The sequence below is a fragment of the Lissotriton vulgaris genome, chromosome 6, assembly GCF_964263255.1.
Source record: "Lissotriton vulgaris chromosome 6, aLisVul1.2, whole genome shotgun sequence".
Taxonomy (NCBI): domain Eukaryota; kingdom Metazoa; phylum Chordata; class Amphibia; order Caudata; family Salamandridae; genus Lissotriton; species Lissotriton vulgaris.
The window spans coordinates 819,698,823-819,724,719 of record NC_141694.1 but is presented as its reverse complement, the minus strand read 5'-3'; the positions used below and the strand labels follow the sequence as shown (position 1 = coordinate 819,724,719).

Sequence of the window (25,897 nt, the reverse complement as noted above, 5' to 3'; positions counted from 1 at the left end):
ATCCTCTATCACAGACCCAGAAAGGAAAACAGTACAAGAAAGCGCAGAAAAATGAGAAAAAGGCCCATAGAAACTAAATAAGAGAAATAAATCTACCCCCCCACCCTACACCAATGCGGAGGCTACAGCCTACCCCCCCCCGACAATGTGCCTGTTGCCCCATAAAGAACCCGAAATGTAGTAAAAGTAAAGGAAGAGAAGAAAAGAATATAAACTCTGAGATATAGAGAGTGAGACCAGACCATTCCAATCCGCAACTCTCAAAAACTATCAGGGAAACGGGAGGAGGAGCCAATCCAAACAGTCCCAGCCCCCCAGTCAAGAACACTATCCCCACTCATTTGCGACTACCGAGAATCAGACATTAATACAAACAACAGTTAGGGGAAAGTCAATATATCGTGTGCGACTTAAACAAGTATGTACCACTCCCAGTCCCGGTCCAACCAGCCACGCAACCGACTACGTAAAAAAGAACCTAGCCCTGACCCGACCTCGTACAAACCCCAAAACGAAGCACACAAAGAAGGCCCATCCCCGCCCAGACAAAGGACCAAAATGGCTGCATACTGAAGGAGAATAAAGCAGTCCCACAAAATGGCCACCGGACATCACCAGTAAATCCTTCGTCCTGAGCAATCAAGTTCCAAAGTCCATCCGAAAAATGTGGGGTCTCCGGAGCGCAAACTGAAGGCAACAATAGGAAAACCGCCGAAGGGGCCAGCTGTTGCGCGTCCCAGGTGTGAGGCAGTAACATTGTTTCAGGCGGCAAAGTGTCAAGCTCCGGAGACAAAGGAAACAAAGTATCGCAAACACACACACTGGTCGGCCGGTGGCAGGCTTCCATAGAGACAGGGAAAGTCACGGCTTCACCTCCAGTAAAAAGCGATATTGCACCCCTCGTAGATTCAAATGGGGACAGTCCCAGGGTCGGCTGGCCACCCGCAGTACGATCCCTCCGGAGATCGGCCGCCATAGTGTCGAGACAATCACTCAGCGCTCGAAAACCAACCCTCATCTCCGTCCTAAATTCGGTCAGGGCGGCCAGGATAGTCTTGTAAGAAAGCGGTGGTTGGGGCTTCCCGCAGTCACGCTCCCGGAGAGGAACGAGCAAACTGGCCCCCAGTTCTCTTCGGGCACCATCACCGGCAAACAAGGACGGGTGCTCACCCCCATACTCCAAGGCAGCAGACCCCATCCTAGTGGTCGAGGCACAGCGCAAACTAAAATGCGAGTGTGGCGCGGTCTAACAGCAGTACAGGGCTCCAAGCACTTAAAATCAAGGAAGGTCGGCCGTCAACGCGGGAGACTGCGGAGCTGCCGGCCGCACACCAGGCCGAGGGGGCAGGCAACAAACTTCATCCCAACATGGCCGTGTGTTCCTTCTCCCTCTCCACCAGCCGCAGACAAAGACGCTCTGCTCGAAATGCCTCTCGAGGGGTACCAGATCACAGGGCGCTGATCGCGGCGTTCCTCGGCAGGCTGCGCAACAATGGGTCCGAGTCGGGAGGGGAATGTCACCCTCACAGTATCGGCGAGTCCCAGGCAGATCAGCCGCCTCTCAGCCTTCCATACTCGGGGACGTGTGGTGGCGTAGTCCCGGGGCCAGGGCTGGATGTCGTCACTCGGTTTTCTCCGGCTGCCGGGCGAGTTGGGAGACCCGGGAAGGTCGAGACGAGTCAGCACAACGTGGCGCGCATTCCGCCACCAAAATTGCAGGATTAGATGCAGGATAATCAGCGCGGAGGAAAGGTAGCTGTCGGAGCCGGGAGCCTACACGTCTTCTCCCGTCGCCATCTTGGCTCCTCCCCTCTCAGTTCCCTTTCTTGATGCGAAACAGGTTACATTCCAAACAAGAAATACAATCAGGAGGAAACGTAGCACCCACCAGGAGGGTTACAGCAACAGTGCATTCTTTTTCCAGAAGAGACTTCTCATGTAGATTGAGGGATTGAAGTCTGAACGACTAAAAAAGAAATTGAGATAAACATTGGCAAAAACCAATAGGTCTCCTTTGGGAACTATTAACTTTGCATGGCTAAAGAGAAAACAAACAAAAAAGTGTTATGACACTGTCGCAGCGACAGTTTCATTTAGTAGGTGGTTAGGGTGGTGATGGTTATGGTTAGGTTGGTGGTGGTTAGGGCTGTGGTGGTGGTGATAGTCTGGTTAGGGTGGTGGTAGCTTCTGTTGTGTTCAGGTGGTAATTTTGATTAGGACGATGGCGGTGAAGATGGTGATGGTTAGGGTCAGGGGGTGGTATTTAGGGAAGTGATTTTTAGTTTGGTGGTAGTTAAGGTGGTGGTAGGAAGCTGGCAGCCTGGCGGTGGTGTGGTTAGGGTGATTGTTGGGGTAAAATGGTGGTGGTAGAGTGGTTAGGGTAAGTTGGTTGTGATAAGACTGGTAGTGGTTGTAGTTGGGTTGGTGGTGGTGCTACAGTGGAGGTTATTGCATGTTGGTGATAGCTGGGTGGTGGAAGGGTGGTGGTGCAAAGTACTGGTAGGATGGTGTGGTGTGGGTATGGTGGTGGCGGTAGGGTGGTTGTGTTAGGATGGGAATGTTAGGGAGTGATTGGGTGGAGGTGTTATGGGGTGGTGGCAGGGTGCTGGTACACATACTGGGGCGGGTGATGGTAACGGGGAACACATAATGAAGAGCAAATTTGTAAGAAGAAAGGAAAAAGAAGTACCTCAATCCCAACAGGAAAAGGCCACTAATCAAAGAGAAGTAATTAGTACTTTGTCTATGCTCCATAAAAATAAACGAAGAGAAAGTGAAACCTACTCCCTGATTAGACTGACACCTAGGATACTGTTGTGGTGACTCAAAGCAGAGGCGCTGACAGACTCGTTTTTTTCTGAAGACCATGAAAGACGCCATAGGGAATTATTTTGACACCAACTGGGGTAGTGCATGGAGCAGAGTGGTAGAGTAGGACGCCATGAAAATGGTCGGAAAAGGAATCTGCATGGCAACATCCATGGGAATGCAGCAGACTTTGGAAAGGGAATTGATGCAAAAAGAAACTGAATTGATGGCCCTAAAGAGCACTCTCCACCAACCCAGGGACATTGCAGGATTTGGACAGCGCAACATCAGGTCTGCACACTATGGGACCGACTGGAGAAGTGTGTGAGGCTCTCCAGTTGAGGATACTGTACATGGAGAGAGACAGGGCGGGGCACATACTGGAACGGCTGATTAAACCTGAAACCAGTCCACAGCCCATATTGGCTGTGAGAGGTTGATTGGAGCATGTGTTTATTCCCATCAGGCGATAAATTATATCTTCGCCTAAGGAAAGTGTACACTGCACCCCAACAACTTAACACACATTTACTCTCTGAATACCTGGCAGACTTGCCACAGCTTGGTTCTCTGCGGAGGAGCGTAAGGAACGTGGAGCCCTATTGACCAAACTGGAACGGCTTAAGGTGGTGGAATCAGACTGCCAAGACACAGGTAGGGGGTGGTCTCCCTGCTGAATTCTATGAAGCATTCTCCGGGTCCCTGATAGACAAACTGCTTCCGATTCATCCCAAGGTTCTGGACAAGGGAGCGCTCCCAGATTCCATGAGGGAGCACTTATTGCACTGATAACGAATCCAGGAAAGGAGCCAATGTAGGCAGCCTCCTATTGTCCGCTATCCATGTTAAACATAGATCAGAAGATTCTCATCCATGTCCTTGCGGCGCGGCTGTTGCCCTATTTCCCACGACTGGCACATGTAAACCAATCGGGATTTATCCCACGTTGTAATACATTGTGTAATTTGATTTGGTTAACGCATGTCCTGCATGCCCCTAACTTAGAACATGACCAACATAAACTGGCCTTCGTAGATATAGAACAGGCCTTTGACTCTGTATGTTGTGAATACGTCTGCCAGATCTTTGACAGAGTAGGGCTAGGCCATCAATATATATAATGGATTCAATTATTATATGAGCAGCTGATGTCGTGAGTGTGCACCATGTCCTGACTACGATATTACTGCGAAGGGGCACGCGACAGGGATGCCCACTGTCTCCCCTGATCTTTGCCCTTGAGATGGAACCCCTACTGTGCCGTCTGTGGCAGATACTGCTGAGATGGGGAATATCGGTAGGTCATGCTGTACATGTTGTTTCACTATATGCAGATATCGCAATGATATATCTGCGTCAACCTGCCTTGTCTGTCTCAATCCTACTGGGTGTCAGGAAGGAGTTTGGGGACCTGTCCAGACTCAACTTTAACCATGCCAAATCTGCCTTGTTCCCACTGGGGCAGACAAAGGGAATACCGATCGCACTATGGCCGAAGTTGGGGTTACCTCGGAGGGTGCATGGTGTCAAATACCTGGGTATGCATATTGCGCACGATGTACAACTTTTTGACCTAAATCTGGGACGGGTGCTCCTTAATCCACGTCTTTTGGAACACGTTGAAATTGTTCCTGACAGGGAAAATAGCACTCATCAAAATGGTTGTACTGCCCAGCTGTTTCTACACCCTACAGGGGGCCATTAACGAGACCTCCCAAATGGGTGTTTCGGCAATCGGATCAGTTGGGCGGAGCTCCTGTTGGCTGGCAGACGATGTTGAGAAGGACTAGACACGCTTAAGAAGAGGTATGAATAGGGCGGGATGGAGGTACCAGACCTGGAGCTCTACTGTCTGGCGGCGCATCTACAGCATGCTATACATTGGTTGGATGAGGAAAACAACTTGGAAACGTCAGTCTTTGAGGGCACGTATGGAAACTGCCCCCTTTGGGCCCTCCTGCTGAGGAGAGAAGAGTACCGGACATGCTGCCACATTGGACCCGCTTGGTGTGCCGACTCTGAGAACGAGCGGTCCAATCGGTGATGTATCAAGCTCCATATGCTCCATAGTTGAATTTGCGAATAGCACAACCCTTTGCACAGATATCCCAGGCTATGGCAGTCGACCGATAACAGGCTGGAGAGTGCACCAAGTTGTCTGATATTTATCCGACAGCCCGCTTTATAACTATGCATTTTCGACTTTTGGCAGGGGCCCGGGGCAGTTTCTCCAGTATGCAAAAATAGTGTCCATGGCCCGTGAGGTGTGGCCCTCATCTCCTGAGGCTCCCGAATACACAAAGACGTTGGTTGCCATTCTCTCACTAGTGGGGGGACGTCAATTGATTACACAATTGTACCGAACTTTACGTGAAGATAAACTGTACAATTTGAAGAGTCTTCAGCTGAGTCGAAATCAGTCAGGCGAGTACATTTGATCATTGCTATTAACAACAGAAATGTTATCTTTGTAGATGAATGAGGGTATTTATGAGCCTCAGTCCCTACCTCAAAGCCAAGAAATTCTTAATTCTGGAATGTTTTTTGAGGTTCAGTAGCACCTGCAAGACTGAAGGTCCGATGATTTCCCTTAATAATAAGAGGCATGCCAGGTGTAAATTCCTTTTTTCAATTATTATTATTCTCTTTTTAAATAATGTTGGTTTTTTAAAAAATTCAAATATAGATTGGCCCTTTTAAGTTGAACCTGTGATCTCAGAGGGAGAAACCTAGGACCTGTCAGCGCCAATAGGCTCGGCATGGGACCTAATAATAGCCTCACAGTCTTTTAAATGTCAGTCACACTAGATTGTGTTGAAGTATTAACAGCCTTTTGATAGAAGATGCTATAGAATGGTCAGTAAAATGGCAGTTTTGCCGTGACAATCTCCTGACATTGTTACTATTCAGCTTATATTATTTTCTGATATATTATGAGCTCTTCCTCAAAAATTAAATATATGCTGAACTGGCAAAAATCCTTCAAAAAGCATTATGTAATATGTTGTCATGAAAAACCCTAGAAGCAAGACTTTTTGAGAAAAAAAACGAAGATGGGTCAAAACAACAGAGCAGACCAGAAATTTCCTGAGTAAAACCGGCATGGACGAAGCGGAAATACTGCCTCAGGTTCCACTGTCTATGTCAGATGACGCTTATTTATCTCAGGCTCCGACAAGCACGAAGAGGAGAGAGAGTGCGCGTGCACAATGTTAGGAGAGTGCACGCGCTGAATGGATGAGGCTGAACCAGTGCTTTAAATGGGCCGATACTCTCCGGTACTGAGTACCGCAGATGACGCTTATTTATCTCAGTCTCCGACAAGCATTTAGAGGAGAGAGAGTGCGTGTGCACAATGTTAGGAGAGTGCACGCGCTGAATGGATGAGGCTGAAGTACAGCTACGGAGGCACCCAGTGGCTAAAAGTGGGTCCGAGGAAAGCTTAAACAGGCTGGGTTAAAAGCCCAGCATGGCGCAAATAAACTACCTTAAGCTAGTCTGAATGAACGGGCAATATGCAGTCTTATAAAAGTCATCAAAAGTGTGACTTAGAAACGTGGAAATGTACGTCATGCCCCTTGATTTATTCCATTACTGTGCGTCGGGCATGTGTATTGTTGTTTCAAAATAAATCAAAATGTTAATTATTTAAAAAAAATGTGTGACTTAGAGAAAGGAAGCATACTTTTCTGGCTGTCATTGAGCAACAAGAAAGAAGACTATTGAGGTCATAATTGGGACAATGGCCCAGATGTACGACCATGCTGTTTTGCAGATCGCAAAACGGAATGTACTAATGCCTCTCAGACACATTTAGCGATTCCCAATGGGATGTAAATGACCTGCCTCATCAATACTGATGGGGCAGGTCCCAACTTGCGACCCATTGGGATTGGGCTACGATCATAGGGATGGTGGCCTGCTGGGGACAGCAGAGCAGACCACCATGTCTGTGCTTGTTTTTTAAATAAAGCAACCTTTTTTTTCTTCAAAGGCAGTCCGTTTTCCTTGAAGGGAAGCGGGGTGCGTTTACAAGAAAGAAATGAAAAGTTTTCTTTTAATTTTTTAAGGGCAGGCAGTGGTCCCACTGCCTGCTCTAAAAAATATATTCACTGCCAAACATAAAGGGGAAGGGGTCCCCTTCCCATTTGCGACTGGCTTATCACCAATTTGAAATTAGTGGTAACTGCAATTGTTTTGCAACCGCATTCGGGATCGCAAAACAATCGCACAGCCCCTACAACTCACTATTGGGAAGGGACGCCCTTGGCACCCCCTTCCTAATAGCGACTCGCAAACCCTATTCTGCGAGTTGGTAATAGGTTTCCGACTCACAAAATAGGGTTTGTACATGGTATATGCCTTTTTAGCAGTCGCAAACTGCCCGATTTTCCATTTGCGACCACTAAAAACGGTTGTACATGTGGCCCAATATACCTTGCCTCGTTGTAACTTGCCTCACTGTAACCTGCCTCACTGTAACCTGTATTGTACCTTCTCTAGTTGCTCTGGCCTCTGACTCTTGGGGAAATGTAATTTTGATTAAGTTCTAACGTTTTCTCTTTTCTGTGGCTGCTTCTGAGATTAAAGTAAGAATGTACAGGGTAATTTGAGCCTCGGGACCTGTAATAAAATATTTAAATTTCCTCCTAATACAATGCTTGCCTTACACGAAGTGATCTCAGTGCATGGCCTTCCCACCCTTGAATTATACATATGGAGAACTACCACTGACTAACTTCTTCTGTTAAGGACTAACGTATGTCACATTTAGGATTGGCAGATCCCATCTTGTAGACTGCACATGTATCCAGCCCCGGACTTTCTTTTTGCAAATCATTGTGACCAGGTTTGTTAGTCCAGTTAGGTCAAAAGAAGCAAGAACGACTACAACGCACTCATGCGCTGATTTGTTAAAAACAAAACAACAGTACTCGAAAGATTTGCCAAACATGCAGAGATCTGGCAGCCCTATTTGCACCCTGCAGTCTGCATACCTGTGCACCTACCAAAAATGGGCCAGATGTACGACCGATTTTAGCGTGCGCAAACGGGTTTGTGACCTGTTTGTGTATGCAAAAACGTACAGTGCCATGTACAAATAATATTTTGCGACTCGCAAAAAATTGTGACTTGCAAAATAGTGTTTTGCGACTCCGTATTAGGAAGGGGCGGCCCTACCTAATAGCTACTCTCTAGCCATATATGAATGTTTTGCGACCGCAATTGCGGTTGCAAAGCACTCGCAATTTACAGCCCCCTTCTAGAGGGTAGTAATGGAGTCTCAAATGGGAAGGGGCCCCAGGAGACCCCTTCCCCTTTGTAACTGGCTCTAAAAATATTTTTTAAGGGCAGGCAGTGGTCCCAGGGACCACTAACTGCCCTTAAAAAAAGAAACTAAAACGTTTCATTTTGTTTTTTTAAATGCATCCCGCTTTCCTTTAAGGAAAAAGGGATGCATTACAAAAAAATGCTTTCTCGACAAGCAGTCCCAGACATAGATGTCTGCTGAGCCCAGCAGGCCACCAACCCGGGAGGGCCAGCCATTCCCAATGGGGTCACAAATTGCGAGTGGCTCATTATTATTCATGAGACTTACATTTTGCGACCCCATTGGGAATCATAATCAGTGTTTCTGACACTGTTGTACATTGCAAATTGAGACTTGCAATTTGCGACACGCAATTGAGCGCAAATTGCGAGTCGCAATTTGGAATGGTGGTACATCTGGCCCATAATTTTTTACACAAAATAAATAATGTATTATTTGTGATTTGATCTCTTTTTCACGCTTGAAGAAGTGTTTAGTATAGGTGTGACATGTGTGGTGTGAAACTGTTTGTCTACATTTCATCGAAGACTAGAAGGTTTCTCTAAACAAATCTTACTAATGCCCAATTAACGACAGCTGAACGTTTAGAGGAATTCATTACTAGTTCAGTCAGTGCACAAATTCTAAAAATCAGATGCACATGGGTTTTGTTACATCTTGCATCGATGCTTTTTGGTTGCAAATTTATAATGGGCAGTGTCTCGGAGCTGGTGGGAGAGCACAGCTACTCTCCCATTAGTTAAAGCATTACAAAGGCTAAACTCCATAGTGAAGCCTGATGCTTGCATTTCTCTCTTGTTCAGCCAATCGCAAAGCTTTGAATACCAGTCACTTACTTTTATTGCAATTCCAAGGGCTTTGGCATCTGCATAAAGCCAGACATAAGCATTGGCAAAGCCAATAGGTTTGGCATTAGTTGCCAGCCTTTTGGTTTTGCCAGTGCTTGTTTCTTCTTCTTCTTTCGTCTTTGCAATTGTAAAACGTTGCTTGGGGGGAGCTGCCGGACCCTTGCCAATAAAAAAAATGCATAAAAGCAAAAATATATTTTTGTCTCAAAGATTACACTCTTTGCATGAGGATGTCTTTCTTGTACCCTCACAGTGAAGTTAGGTAATGGCTTATGTGGGCTGATCTGTTATCCCATGCATTATGCTGTAGCAGGCAGAAGAAAAATGTGAATCACACAAAAGCATACCAGTGGATGACAAGGGCAGTATATGATATGCATATATAATTTTAGTAGGATGAAAAGTTATTTTCTAACTCCAGTCCTAAAAATGTCTCAATATTGATAAGGCCCATCGCAGTGAGTGCCAGTAAGACCTATCCCTTGCAAGTAACAAAAAACACCCTAGAAGTGCAAAACATCAGAAAGAAAATGAAAAAGTCTACATAAAGACTAGGAAACACAAAATAAATTGTTCTCCTGAGGAAACATGGGCTAGAGGCAGACCTAGAAACCAGAGACAGGCAAACCTAGAAACCGAATGAACATAGATGCTGTAAGCAATGCAAAATTCGTCTTCTAGAAAATGAAACTCACTTTCTCCTCCACGGTTTTAAACAAGGCGTAGATGTTTGAGACATTTAACCGTGGAATCACAGTTTTGAAAAATCTAAGTAGCTGATTTAGATGAGTTATAAATGACATCCATCTCTCAGCGTTTCACTGCACAGTTAGACGCCAGCAGAAGGCTGTGTTCCCAGTGGTGGAGCCACCAGTGGCACTGGTGGTGAGTGTGCTGCATCCCATTCTGGTTTTTAGTGTTCGAGGCATGTGGGCTGCTGAATTCATATCTGTGCATAGATCGCCGCCTAGTGTTGGGTCCAGATGATCGCACATTGTTGTCCTGGAAGAGTCTTCGAAGTATCACGAGATAGGTGTCTCCTCCCCTGGACTACAGTGCGCATGGGCATCGACTCCATCCTCAGATTGTTTTTTTCCGCCATTGGGTTCGAATGCATATTGGTTCACTCAAGTCGGAATCGATATAAAAGTTTCTTAAGGCTAAAGGCCTTTAGTTTTTTCGTCGGTATTGTCTTGCGATCGGTGCCCAGTTCTGTTCCAGCTCAGTTCCCGAGCTGAATATCCAGGAGAGCCACGTGCTTTTCGACGCTGAAGGCCCGGTCGACTCCAGAGGCCTTATCGACGACCCATCATGGAACGGAGCCCGTTCAAGAGATGTCCCGTGTGCAACTTCAAATATCCCCACATCGACGTCCACCCGGTGTGCAACAAGTGTCTGTCGCCGGATCATGATGAAGCCAGCTGCATGGCTTGTTCCCGTTTTGATCCAAGAAGACGCTTCTGCATCGATGCGCTGCGCGCAAGGAAGCCCAGCAGACTGCATCGGAGCCAGTGGACATCTTCGATGCCGGGGATGATGAAGGAGCAGACCAGGAGGTTCGAGAGAACCTATCGAATCCCGCGTCGGAGGTCGACTCCAACTACGACGCTGATGTTGAGATGCTCGAAGCGGAAGACGTCGTCGACGAGGTAGGAGACGACGATGGGGCCTTTGGGGCCATGGAAGATAGCTCGAGCGAGGAGCTATGCCCACAAACTGACACTGGGGCCGAAACGCTTCATAAGGCTCAGGTCGAGGGATCGCCACAAGGCCTTACCCAAGATCTTCCAATAAGTTCTACGGCCCCGCCTTCGGACATGTCTAAGGAGCCGCAAACAGCAAAATCGAACCCGAAAGTGAAAGCTCCGGTATCGACGCAACCAAAAGCACTGGTGACTACATCGAAACCGAAAGTGCGTATTGCTTTGGTCGGCTCGAAGTCCTCGGACCTGTCGGCACGGACGAAGCAGAAGAGCGTTCTCGACCAGAAGAAACCGCTGAAGGGCGTTGAGACGAAGTCTAGCACTCTGAAGGCAAAGGGCAAGGCAGTTGACCCGAAAAAATCGGCGCCGAAGACGGTCGACACCGACAAAGGACTCGGTGATCCAAAGGTTCTCGGGCCTCCGCGTCGGCCAGACAAGGCCAAGAGCGGAACAACCCCCGAGTCCACGCCTGGAGGTGTCTCGAAGGATTCCGTCGAGTCGACGCAGCCGTCCGCCTCCTTCTCGAAGCAGGTGGCAGACTCCCTGACGCGCATCAAGGACAAGGCTTCGGGGGTCGGGCCTAAGGATCCTCCACCTTCGAAGCCTGCCGATAAACCTCAGAAGACGTCGGCGCCCATCCACTTCACGCTGCCACCGAAAGTGGTGCCGAAGGCTTTCGTCCCTAAAATGGCCGTCGACGTGCCCAGGAAGGTGTCCACGGTGCCGAAGCCGACCACTGTGGTCCCGGCCGCAAAGCAGCGACAATCCTCGTTGGAAGAGCAACAGGAACAGTTTATCGATGCCGAGACAGGCAGACTTTCTCTTTATAAGAGAAAAATCGCCCCGGAACAGGCAATGGAATCCTATAAAATACCACTAAAAAAGAAGAGGGATTCTACTTCAACACCTGTTCTTGTAGAACCTGTATCTCCACGTGGCCATGATTTCTCACCCACTTATTCAGATGTGGACACTGGGGAAGGTGATAATGACGAATACAGCTATCCTGTGGACACTGATCCAGATGATACAAATGAACCCTGGGCAGATGCTGCTGACCCAGGTGATCCACACACTGCCCCAGACACTCAAGTGTATGCTGTAAAAACGTCGCCTACTGAGGATTCGGCAGCGTTTAATGCCCTCATTGAAAGGGCGGCTAAGAATCATGACGTCCAGCTCCATGCTGACCCCATTGAAGTAGACTTTCTTTTCGACACCTTTTCCACCTCCGAGAGGACTGTCAAGACTCCGCCTATGTTGAAGGGTGTCTTGAAGCATGCTGGGGAAATCTTTAAGGAGTCTACAAAAGCCAGGGTGATAAACCCCAGGATTGAAAAGAAGTACAAACCAGCGCCTGGAGACCCTACTTACATTAAGGGACAGTTGCCGTTGGACTCTCGTTGTTTCTAATGCCCGGAAGACGGCTAATTCACAAACAACGGGTGATGCTCCTCCACCAGATAAAGAATCTAAGGTGTTCGAGGCATCAGAGAAAAGGGTAGCAGCTCAAGCGGCCAATATCTGGCGCATTTCAAACACTCAGGCACTCTTAGCCAGGTATGACAGGGCCCATTACGACACACTTGAGACCCTGTTACAGCACCTACCAGATGAATATAAAGAGGCAGCTGAGATGCTCATCCAGGAAGGGAAGCTCATATCAAATGCTTCTATCAAATGTGCACTGGACGCAGCATACACCGCGGCCAGAGCTGTTAACACTAGTGTCATGTTGAGGCGACATGCCTGGCTCAGAATCTCCGGGTTCAAGCCAGAGATACAGACCACCATTCTAAATCAGACAGTAAACCCTGATCATCTATTTGGCCCAGAGGTGGACACCACCTTGGAGAAAATCAAGAAAGACACTGAGACTGCAAAGTCTATGGGGGCTCTACAGTCGCAGCAGTTCAGGGGTGGTTCTTTTCGTCGCTCAAGCAATAGAGGTGTTTCCAGAGGCCAGCTGTCCCAGAACACACAGTACTATAAAGGTGGAGCGCAAACCACATACACCAAACAAAGTAGAGGTGGATATCGTGGAAACAGCGCCAAGGGCAGAGGTCGTGGAAACAACAACTCCAGGTCCTCCGCCACTAACAAACAGTGACGCCTTGTCACTGCCCCCCGACCACTCGACACCCGTCGGGGGAAGACTTCAACTGTTCCTGCCAGTCTGGAAGTCCATCACCACAGACAGGTGGGTCACACAGCTTATCCAGTACGGTTATTGTCTGGAGCTAACATCCACTCCACCCAACATACCCCCAAGACACCGTCCTATGTCCGCCGAGCATTTGCACTTGTTGCAGCAGGAGGTACTCGTCATGGTGCGAAAAGGGGCAATCGAGCTCGTGCCTGCGGAAGAAAGAGGCACAGGAGTTTACTCACTGTACTTCTTGATACCAAAAATGGACGGGTCCCTCAGACCCATACTGGACCTCAGACCCCTCAATCAGTACATTCTGTCGGAGCACTTTCACATGCTAACACTGCAGCAGGTCCTACTGTTGCTCAGTCAGGGAGATTTTCTCGCAACATTAGATCTGAAGGATGCGTATTTTCATATTCCGCTGCACCCGTCACACAGAAAATACCTCAGGTTTATCATCCAAAATCAACATTACCAGTTCAAGGTTCTACCTTACGGAGTCACCACGGCACCCAGGGTGTTTACAAAGTGCCTGGCGACAGTGGCGGCACACCTACGGAGACAGAACATTGACATCTACCCTTATCTGGACGACTGGCTAATCCAGGCAAACTCGGCCCAGCAGTGTGCCGCCCACATGTCCCACACCATTCACCTTCTTCACGATGTGGGATTCTCACTGAATTACCCAAAGTCCCACCTGCAACCCGCCCACATACGGCAGTATCTGGATGCGACGATAAATACTCTGGCAGCCAAAGCACAGCCAAATTCAGTGAGGGTCAGCAGCATTCAATCGCTGATACAGAAATTCAGACCTCAACACTCGCTTCCAGCATGAGTGTTCATGCAGTTGATAGGCATGATGGCCTCCTGCATCTTCATAGTCCCGCACGCGAGACTACATATGCGTCCGCTTCAGGAGTGCTTAGCACGTCAGTGGACTCAGGCTCACGGACAGTTGAAAGACCTAGTGTTGGTAACCGGTCGTGCATACAGCTCTCTGCATTGGTGGAATCCACAAAACCTTTGCAAGGGACGACCGTTCCAGGAGCCTGTGCCACAGATCATTCTGACCACGGACGCATCTCTCCAGGGTTGGGGAGCTCATGTACTCCACTACACTGTGCAGGGACTATGGTCGACACAGCAGAGGAAGATGCACATTAACATTCTAGAACTGATGGCTATCTTCATGGCGATGAAAGCATTCAAAGTACATCTGTGCAACAAGGTCGTGTTGATCCGGACGGACAACATGACGGCCATGTACTACATCAAGAAGCAGGGAGGTACACACTCTCCACAGTTGTCTCATCTGGCTCAGAGCATGTGGAAGTGGGCCATTCAAAGGAATATCTTCCTCATGGCGGAACACCTCCCGGGCAAGGACAATCAGATGGCGGACCTGCTCAGCAGGTACAGCCACCAAATGCACGAGTGGGAGATACATCCATCAGTACTCCACCCGTACTTCCAAAGGTGGGGTCATCCAGAGATAGTCTTACACAACAATGGCCTGCCCCTAGTAGGCTCTATGGCTACAAGGAATTTGTATTGTGGCAGAGGAAGTGTATACCATCTGTCCACACAATTTTGCACTCTGTTGCAAATTTGAGTCTGGCAAGGTTGCCTATATGTGTGTGTCTACTAGCTCCACCACCCTGTTACATATGTCCCCTGTCTTCCAAACGTGAAAAAAAGGGGGAGGGAAGGTTGACAGTGCCTCACGGAAGCAACACCAAGGGGAGGATTCTATCAGACTGGTACTCGCCTGATTCCTCACTTCTCATCATCGGCTACTGTCAACCCCAAAAGAAATGGGAGAAAAACAAAAATAAAGAAAGTGCATATAGATCAGACAGCCATCAAGTGTTGTATGTGCTAGGACCCGCTGTGATATATCCGTGCCCAGAATAGTGAAAAACAAATATACCACGTTAAAAAGAGTAAGGCTAACTGGCAACACCTGACTTTATTCTGTGCTGTTAGCTCACTCTGTTAAAAGTCAACCGACATGTTTCATCACTTTATCTTACGTTTCAGTGATTTCTTCAGGGTTTTTGTAGGTCAGCGTATAGCATGCACCTTTCTGAATCTTCCCTTATTGTACCTGTAGCGGTTGGTAAAACATAAAACACACATTATATTTGTACATTAAAATATCTCAGCGAGTGGCACCGGGTCCGGTGCGAACTGGCAAGTGACCGTATATTGAGTAAAAAAGTGTATTACCAGGTGGCCTTCTCTGGCAAGCCTACCCGGCCCCCGTGGAAGAGTACTTGACGTGTACAGTCCCCTAACTCTGTAGTGGGAAACTGTGAACCGCCAAATGGTCGGTATCTGTGGCAAAAACAAGAAGCGGGATGAGCATTTTGGAATACATCGAACCTCACATTTGCTTGTCAGTTTAAAGGCAAGTATCTTGTTGCAAGGTTCCCTCCTTACTTAAGCCGCCTGCCCCACTCACGATTTCCAAAAAGGTTCCCCTCTAGATGTGAACGGAATGGCTATAGGACTCCTCACCGCTTTCGCGTCCAGGTGTGGTCTGCGCTCACCCCTCGTGCGTCGTAGCGGTGCCGGCAGTCTGTTTACATAGCCGGTTTCCTGGTCACGTGGACGGACGTGCCGACGTGACATAACGCGTCACGCTTCCTAAGTAGCGGGCGCCATCTTGGATCAGGAAAATACATCAAGGATGTATCTTTATCGCCAGTTTCGTTTACAATTGAGAAAATGGTCCTAATGGAGTGTGGAGCTGGTATATACACCGGGGCTAACAAGCATTGGTAATTAGGGCCCCTTTATAGGTTTAGGATAAGGATTGGTATATTCCTATTTCAACCTACCAATGTGTTACTATTAAAAAAACGATTTAAAAAACGTTGATCCGGACGGACAACATGACGGCCATGTACTACATCAAGAAGCAGGGAGGTACACACTCCCCACAGTTGTCTCATCTGGCTCAGAGCATGTGGAAGTGGGCCATTCAAAGGAATATCTTCCTCATGGCGGAACACCTCCCGGGCAAGGACAATCAGATGGCGGACCTGCTCAGCAGGTACAGCCACCAAATGCACGAGTGGGAGATACATCCATCAGTACTCCACCCGTACTTCCAAAGGTGGGGTCATCCAGAGATAGACCTGTTCGCCACAAAGGAAAATGCCAAATGCTGAAGCTTTGCCACCAGGTTTCCACACCCACAGTCGCAGGGCAATGCGATATGGATGAACTGGTCAGGCAAATTTGCGTACGCTTTCCCCCAGCACCTCTAATACCGCTGGTGGCACGCAAGCTGAAGCAACACTCGATGACTCTCATCCTGGTTGCTCCGACGTGGGCACGCCAACCATGGTACACCACGTTTCTGGAACTATCTGTGGTACCGCATCAAAGGCTGCGCCTCACACCCAAGCTTTTGACGCAGAGCCATGGGGACATTCAGCATCCAGATCCGCAACAGCTCAACCTGGCGATCTGGCTCCTGAGGTCTTAGAGTTTGGCTACCTCAACTTACCTCCTGACTGTATGAACATAATCAGGGAGGCAAGGAAGCCCACCACCAGAGCATGCTATGCGGCGAAATGGAAGCGGTTTGTCATTTATTGTGCAGACCACAACATCAACCCGCTAGACGCCTCTATTCAAAACATCATTTGTTATCTCTTACATCTATACAAATGTAATCTGGCCTATGCTTCCATTCGTATACATTTATCCGCAATGGCGGCTTATCTCCAAAACAGGCAGCACCTCTCCCTTTTCAGAGTGCCTGCCATCAAAGCCTTTCTGGAAGGACTCAAACGAGTCATTCCTCCACGGACCCCACCAGCTCTCGAATGGAACCTAAATGTGGTCCTCACGAGACTAACTCCAGGCACTAACTATCCAAGAGCCATTTATACAGATTCATTCCAACAGGGTGGTGCTTCGCACTAACCCTAAGTTGCTTCCTAAGGTGGTTTCTCAGTTCCATATCAACCAGACTATAGAACTACCTGTGTTCTTCCAAAATCATGAGTCAGTTGCGGAGAGAATGCTCCACACGCTTGATGTCAAAAGAGCCTTGATGTACCACATTGATAGGACCAAAGATTTTCGGAAGACGAAACAACTATTTGTTGCCTTTTCGCCACAACACAAAGGCAACCCCATTTCCAAGGCTGGTATAGCCAGGTGGATCGTTAAGTGTATTCAGATCTGCTATCAGAAAGCCAAGCGCACTCTAACGATTCCCCCGCAGGCCCACTCCACCCGGAAGTTGGGGGCCTCCATGGCTTTCCTTGGAAATATTCCTTTAGAAGACATATGTAGAGCAGCCACATGGTCTACCACACACACATTTACAAAACACTACTGTGTGGATGTGCACTCCAAACAGCAGGCAGCTGTAGGGCAGGCTGTTCTAAAAACACTTTTCCAAACTGCTGCAGCTGGCACAGGCGGCCGCTGCTAATGGAGGGACTGCTATGTATTCTATGCACAGATATGAATTCAGCAGCCCACATGCCTCGAACCGAATATGCTACTTACCAGTATGCATCTGTTCTTGGCATGTAGGGCTGCTGACATTCATATCGCCCGCCCTCCTCCCCGGCGCCTGTAGCGGCTGCAGCATTCACAAATACTTCTAGCATGGTCATCATTCACAGAGTTTCACTCCATCTTTGCCACAATGGCTAAAAACAATCTGAGGATGGAGTCGATGCCCATGCGCACTGTAGTCCAGGGTAGGAGCCACCTATCTCGTGATACTTCGAAGACTCTTCCAGGACAACAATGTGCGATCATCCGGACCCAACACTAGGCGGCGATCTATGCACAGATATGAATGTCAGCAGCCCTACATGCCAAGAACAGATGCATACTGGTAAGTAGCATATTCGCTCTCTGCACCAATTAGGCTCTTGTGAGAATGGGCCCTTGGCTTTTGCAACTCACAGCTGATGCCATGCTGACCATATTTCATCGAATGTCTGGGGCTTTGGTGACTCACCCTGGCAAGAATCTTTTCTCACAAAAGAAACAAATGATGGACGGAATGCTAAACAATGCAAACTTTCACCCCTAGTCTCAAAGATTTGGGTTTAATAAATCGTTATTTCACCACACCACCCCAGTTTGGACCCAGCCATATGCAAATCAGTCTTGACCCTGGGCCTCATGTGAACAGTCCAGCGTAAACTGCCAAGCCAGGTCCCTTTAATCCCTAACACTGTTTTGAGTGTGGTGTGGCGTATACTCTCATGTCTTTTCTGTTTGACCTTAGCAAAACCAAAGGGGATGATGGACGGAGTGTTGAACATTGCAAGCACTCACCCCCAGTCAACTGATCTGGGTTTAATCCATCATTCTTTAGCTCACTCCGCTACCACAGTTCGGACATGGCCATATGCAAATCAGTCTGACCCTGTGCCTCATGGGAACAGTCCAGCCGAACTGCCCAGCCATGTCTTCCCTGGACCGGAAACAAGCATCCTTGGACCGGTTTCAGGTTCATAACCCTTACCAGCCAGGCTATCTTTGGTTTTGCTTTGTTCGCCTTTCTGTTTGACCCCCACAAGCTGGTTTGCAGCATCCATGGCGTGGCCTGAGTATGCCTAAACTTGTACCTAAATTTTTAAGGGTTTGTACTGATGACAGTCATGTGAATGGACGGACTTGGTGAACAGAAACATTCACATTTTACTGTTAATGATGCCAATCATATTTGAATTTGTACTACACCACAGTAGTGGAATTTCATTAATTTAATATCAATGTCTGCTTTGGTTTTCTGATTATTTTTGTAATTTTTATTTCATTAAGTCTTTTTGAAATCTATGATCTTGAAAAGCAAACTATAAACTTTTTGTAAATGAATCTGCACATTCTGACTCTTGGTATATATTTGTGTGGAAGCTCTTCTACAAAAATCTTATGGTACGTGTGAATGAAGTCAAGTTTTCAGACAATACCTTTTTGCCCTCTGTAAATATCCTTACTGAAAAGAAACACTCACAAACAGTTAGCTGTGGGGACGATTCTCATTATGTATGTATATACCTATAATAAAGGGGGACAGCAAAGCCTTGTCTGTGGTGAAAGCACCCACTTTAGTATGGCATCAAACACCTCCACTGGAGAAGTGTGGCTCAATGGTTAGAGCAGGCAGACCTCGATGCAGAGCTCTGGCCAGGGACCAGGGTTCGATTCCTGCCCCAGCGGGTCTCGGGCTCATTAATTCCCCTGACCGGATATTCTCGTCTCAGTGCCTATTCCAATCATGGAGTCCCACTCTGCAACTCTGGGAAATAGCTTGCTTAGTCTCCACAACGGCCCCCACAACGTGAGGGATGCCTGGTCTGCACCATGGGGGTGCCCAGGAGTGGACACTTCACAGGGAAAGCCAGGAAGGGTTCCCTTGCGGTATTCGTACAAGCGCTGGGAAACCCACTGCGGGTAGCTGTGCGCTATACAAGTACAAAAACATTTACATTTACTAATGGTATTTGTATGTGGGACTACCATTGAAAACATGGCATCCTCACAAGTAAGCCCCCACTTTATGGTTTCTTTTCACGGATCTACATTTGCAACAGTTCCAGCATACCCCTGTAGCAAGGTTAACCAACTACCACAAAGTCGACCCTCAAGCAGCAGTTGCCATCCTGTGGATAAGAGAGTCTAGAGGGGAAAAATAAATAATCTTAAATGATGCTCTAAAGCTAAAGTGATCAGCCGAAGATACAAATCTTGATGGTAGGTGGCAGAAAAATCTACAAAGTATTTGCAGCGCAAAACAATGTAAATTTCCCTAGATTAAAGGATAGATAAAGGAGAGCTGACACTGCCCAGTGCAAAATACCTTTACACCACAAATCTTCAAAGTCTTTGCAGCGCAAAACAATGTAAATTTCCCTAGATTAAAGGATAGATAAAGGAGCGCTGACACTGCCCAGTGCAAAATATCTTTACACCACATATAAATCCTACTTCACAAAGCCTCAATGTCCTTCATCTAAGTTTGGTACCACTCAAATGTATAAAACGAATTTTGATTCTAAGCAGCTTTGGCAATACTTGTTTATTTAGTGAGAGGATCATTTTACTATATTTTTGTATTCACTTTCCTATAAATTTAAAGTGATGTCACTTTTTAATCTGCTCCATGCAGTAGGCCTCTCGATGCGGGGGAGAACGGGCAAGCTCTGTATTGTTCACTGTTCTGTCTGCCTTTAGAAAAGTCTGTTCGCTTATTGCTGCAAGCCTGCACCCTTTATTGATTTTCTAGTGGCTAAAACTCGATATGGGCTTTGAAAACAGCACAGGCCAAATTAAACACTCCTGAGAGGAAATATCTGGTTTCTAATGTGGCTTTCACGGAATGGATTTTCCAGTTGCAGGGGCTCGGTGCATCTATAGAGCTATCTCTGGTTTTGCTCGGAAGTGATGTTTTCTCGTGTATTCTTGTTGTTACGATAAAAACTGAATCGGTGCATGACTTTTTTCCATCTGAAAGTTCATCTTCACATATTTTGAATGTAAATATAATCTGCAAAATGGGAAGAACCGCCTTAAATAACATTCAAGCCTTGCATTGTACCCAACCTTTCTCTTTTCCATGCAGGGAATACGAACGGCTGCAGAAGAAAACATAATCCTGACGTTTAATAATATTGTTCCTATCGTTCATGACCAGTCTCAATATATTCAGCGCCTTGAGGCAGAGGTCACATTTTGCAAGGTATGTTCTGTTAAAAATTCTAAATTGAAATGTAATTGCTTAAATTTCGCTCAGGAGTTCTTCCGCCTCGGCGTAAAATGTGTATTAAAGCTGCACCCGCAAATGTCAGACACAGAAAATGGCCGACCGCATAACACACTCAGCTGGTAGTTGTGGGTATGTTTTTTATTATTCCAGCATTCTCCTCTTTCCTCTGTCGACGTTTGTGGGCAGATGGCGCTCTAATATGTGAGCCGTTAATGCTATTCCCATGAGCAGCTGATTAGGCCTGTAAGTGCAAGTGTTTCCCCAGGGGATATTCGGTAACTGGGAGACCTTTGGTCTCAAGGATCATGATGTCATCAGGATCGTTCAATTGCTGCCTTATCCTTTAGGGCTTCGGATTGTTTACTGCGTGCATTGCAAGTCATGTTCTTTTCAGTTTCTCAAGAGCAGAGGAAGGGAAGTCCGGGACAATAAAGAAACATATATAGAAGTGAACATTTCTTTCATAGCTGACACATTGTGTGCGCCTTGACAATCTTCCCTTTGACCAGTGCTCTCCATTTTTCAAGAAACTAACAAACAATGTCTCTTTTGTTATATTCTTGTTTATTTGTGTCGTCTGACTCCTATGGGTACTGTGCTACACATTTTATGTAACCACGTCAGTATTAAGGAAGCCTCTACCACACCAACTCTCCGCTGCAGTCACCACACAATATGATAATTCGGTCGTTAAGAGTTTAGATTTAACTGACACCAGTGCTTTAAATGGAATTAGATAAATGCGGATACTTACTACTCCAGAGTACATGCTTGTCTCTGGAAAGTGCTAGCACTCTCTCTCTTCTTCTTCAGATTCAGAAATACTTTATTTCCAAGAAATATATTCTTATTGAAATATTACACACATTTCCAATTCCTAAAAAATTGAAAATTTTAGTAACCTAAAACAACAATGCACGGTTGCATCATTCGGACACGCACACTTATAAATTATATATTTACAACCATATAAACAATAACATTTCTCCCTACCCAGACCCAATACTATCCACAGCCCAGAGTCTCACATGTTTAAAACATTTCACTAAAAATCATAGGAGTTTGACCAATAGCAAAACAATTCATTCTGCTCCAATCAGCATTTTAAAGTGTAATATGTATTTGACCAATAGAAGCCAGTACTCTTTCATTAAAAGTATTGTACCAGAGCTGAGAAGTGCAAGTACTTTCCCTTGCAAATGAAAGAAGTGCAGGATCTCAGTATCCACCTATTTAAAGCGGTGACTGACATAGTGAGGCCTCGGCCAACATTGAAACACAACAGTGGGACAATATGTCGCACATCAGCCCTCTACTTTTCGAGACTACAGGTACCGTGGCCTGTAGCTAGTACCAAGGCATCGCTTCTATCAACAGTTTCTGTTGATTTAGATCTGGCTGGGCAGCACCACTGGCACCAGACTTCCTACGCTCACGAGAAAAAACAGCTTTAAAAATCTGTAATCAGGACCATGTGTTGATCTGCCTCGCTACAGTCTTTTGATTGGGCATAAGGTGTGTGCTTTGAGTGAAAAGGAGTACTTGTTTTGCCTTTTGAGAAAGCTTATGCTCAATAAAGTACACTTGAGGTGGTTATGGTGAAAAGCATTGATAAAGGCTGTAGGCATAATTGATTAATTGTGGAAAGTTATGCTGTGGGGTAGGTGGGATGGTGGGCAGCCCCAGGTGGCACAAGTTTTGGGGACCGCGACTGGCGGACTCCCCTGCTCTTACCTGCGGCCGTTGCAGTGTGACGACAGCAGGAATTGAAAGCAAACCCCCACAAACCTTCCCCCGCTCTGACATTCAGCCACCAGGGCCGTCAATCGCAGGGGCCGCAATGTGAGGCCTAAGCTACACCACTGAAGTTATGTTAAGTGCTATAGGTCTGATCTGTTTATAATAAAAAAAATAGGGTTGCCACCTTTCCCAAAGAAAAATACTGGCCATTTATTCAGTTGTTAACATTCTGTAAAGGACCAGACACAATACATAAATAGAAGAGTGCCCTTTTTGGATGGTTACCTTCCAGTTTTTGCTCTGGATGCTGTGGTTTTAGTACTGAAAGTGCACTTGGACCTCCGATCCAGGCCCCAGTGCCAGTGTTCTTTCCCTCAAATGGTAATGTGTATTGGTAAACCCATTTGGCATGAGATTTTATCCCCCTTGTAAGTCCCTAGAATATGGTGCCAGTGGTACCCAGGGCAAGGGTGTTAAAGGGGTCACCAGGGCTGCAGCACTATTTGTGCCTGAGTGACCGGAGTAAAAGTAAAGTCTGCAGGGCTGCTACCGCAGCCTGCATGAGCAGCTTCTCTGCTAGAGCGCGACCCTGTGCACACCATGTCTGACAGGGTCACCTCACTTTCTTAAGGTAAGTCACCCCTTAGATAGGCCTCCTAAAGCCCAGGAGGCAAAGTGCATTATCTTAATGGTAAGGGCATATATGTACAGACATACATGCCTCTACAGCAACCTTGCCATTAAAATTTACTGTAAGTGAACGGGGGTTCATAGGTTAACTTGAACTGACTACCGGACAAAACTGAGAAAGCCAGCTCCCCGATGGTACCACCAAATTTAGTCATCTTTGTTATCAAACACCGTGTTTTTTCCCCCCTGACACGATTCTTGAGTCGAGGCTGAGTTGGAAAGCACCCAGGCGGCACTCGCAGACCATGCCTACCAAGATACCTAGTTTCCTTGTGCCTTACCGGATTTTCCTAACCATTTGCCGACAAGCCAGATGTCTGACCTCCTGCTTGGGAGTGCTATCACTCCCAGAGGACTTGAGACTAAGGACCTGGGTAGGTAGAAGGCCGCACCTCCGCCCTCCCAGGATGTCTAGGGAAGGACCCATCAGAGCAGTGAGCCTCATAGGCTTCACTGCCTCTGATTTGCAAGTCCTTCTCTCCCAGTGGAGACAAAGGCCTATCGTGCTACCAGGCACTCATGGTTGCAGGCAGGCAGGAAATTAGGTATACAGGCGGCGTACAACCTCCAAAGACTAACCACACCTCTAGGATGGGCTAGTGGGTCTGTACAGCCAAGGATGGCCCATGCCATCTTGAAATCTCCTAAATATTGTGGGCTCTGGGTAGTTTGGTGACATACACCCACCTGATGTTGTCACATCAGGGGCAGTTTAGGCAGTTTAGCTGCAGTCTATTAGTTAGTCTATTAGTTACTATCCTTCACACTTTTAAATATCCCCTAAATCTACCCCTCACGCCAGAACTCCAGATCTGCTCAGAAGAAGAAGAGGACAAAGAGAATCCATGTCAGCAGAAGGCAGAACTCTATGGAGGAGAGGTGCAAAGTACTACATCCTTTGCAGCACCCCCCCTGCACCTACCAGACTGCAACTTGTGTAGGGCCAGAGACCAATTCTAAATGGAAGGTTAACCACTCTGCAAGGCAAACACTTCATCAGGACTTCTTAGGACTAGAGGTAATAGTCCCATGTAGTTTGCAAGCACAAACCGTGGAGTTGCCCAAAATGAACCAGCCAGGTGCCTTCTGGTAAGCGCAGTCCTGAACCTCACCAAGTCTCAGCACTCTGCAGTGTTCCCAGGACCTCTGGAAGAAAATTGACCCAGTCGTGACCTTTGCCGGAATCAACGTTTGTTGGTGGTCAAGCTGACTACTAACTGCTTCACTCAACGCTCCAGGTGGAGGGAACCGTCAGAATCGCCCCCCCTCACTTCTGTGGCACAGTTGTCAAGTTTCTGCATCCCAATGATGACCCAATTAGGCAGAGCTGTCCTGCCTGGTGATTCTTGGTCCAGGCCAACTTCTAAGGGGTTCCTCTGAACTCACCCGGCAGGAACCGTTGTGTCAACCGTTGCTTTTTTTTTTGTAAATATCTTTTTATTGCAGCAATGTAGGTGATACAATCAGAGCATTTGTGCCATTTCCGTTGTTGCCCAGTAAATATACGACTTCCCCTCACCCGTGTCACACAGCCAGTTAGCTCACACCCCGGAGGTCAAGCGGCGCAATCGTGAAGAAAGACCTGTGCTGAAGAATACTGCATTGGTCAATGGCTACCAGTTGTTCGGGAAATGGCAGCGCTGCTTTTCAGTCCTCTCTCTTCCTCCCTCCGTGCCCAATGTCCGATAGTACCAGAGTCACTCTTTTCCATTTCTGAACAACCAGCCCCCCTTTCCCCCCCAACTCACCCAACCCCTCCTACTCCCCTCCCCTCCCCCAGAACTGTCCCCCCCGCTCCCAACCTTACCCCCCCCACCCCCCCAGGCGTGCTAGAGTACCACCAGTACGAGTCTTCATCCCTCCCGACTAATCCAGATCCGAAGTAAACCATCAGGAGCTATCAACAACCAGCTGTCAGTCATCAACCGTTGCTTTGACAGCTCCTGCTTCTCCAGTTCAGCACCAAGGACAGCCAAGTCACCTCTGCTACCATACTCCCTGGGCAAGGTAAAATTGTTCTGACTGTTGCAGCTTGGTCTGGTGACCCGCAAGACCTTAACTCTAAGTGAGATCTTTTGAACTCACCCCGCAAGTGACCGAATATCACCTGAGATTTTCCCTATTGACCACAATGGTAAATTCTGACAGCTGTGCAAAGTTTTGATTTCTTGAACACTTTAAAATTGATAACTCCGGTTAGACTCCTTGTATTGACTTTGTTTCAGTGTCTAAATTTATATAAAAATTAGGTCTGTTTTTATAAATTTGTGTCAGAATTCTTTTGAGTCATGTTAATTACTTATCGTCACTGTTGGTACTGTAAAATGCTTTACACATGATCCTCTAAGTAAGCCTGTCTGCTCTTTGCCACTCTACTTGGACTGAGAGAAGCATTACTGGGGTGAATCAGAGTTCCACTTTAGGGTATTGTGTCAATATTACAAGGTAAGGTCTTCCAGCCAGTCCACATAATATTCCCACCTTGCTACAAGACGAAAATAATCTCTATTCATTTTGATATGGCCTTTCATTTTCTTTAGCTTTGATTATCATCCAGGGATCATTACGGCCATTGTCGACCACATTTTGAAAATGCTTTCTTCTTATGTTTACTGTTTAAAACACAATGATAAGGAAAACAATACCAGCTGTGATTTGTATAGCTTTTGTACTGGCTGGGATATTAAAATACCCATCGTGCCGGACGGAAAGCAACCCATATTCATGACAAAGGCAGTGGACCTCACTTATTTACTGGGAAAAACATGTTAAAACCAATAGACCTTTAAAACTGGATTATTATTATACTGTCTTAAAAGGAAGTATCTATTTCATTGTATCACACAGATTATCGTAATAGGCAAG

At 46.9% G+C, this 25,897-nt stretch overlaps 1 protein-coding gene across 1 annotated transcript in view; it reads left to right on the top strand.

The window, feature by feature from the left end:
* The window catches only part of SDCCAG8 (SHH signaling and ciliogenesis regulator SDCCAG8), a 1,376,087-nt gene that overhangs the window by 91,472 nt on the left and 1,258,718 nt on the right, over positions 1-25,897 (top strand). Inside the window, exon 4 of the mRNA XM_086925289.1 lies at positions 20,459-20,575. Within this exon, the coding sequence (XP_086781415.1) occupies positions 20,459-20,575 (117 nt within the window). The remainder of the gene's footprint in view (positions 1-20,458; positions 20,576-25,897) is intronic.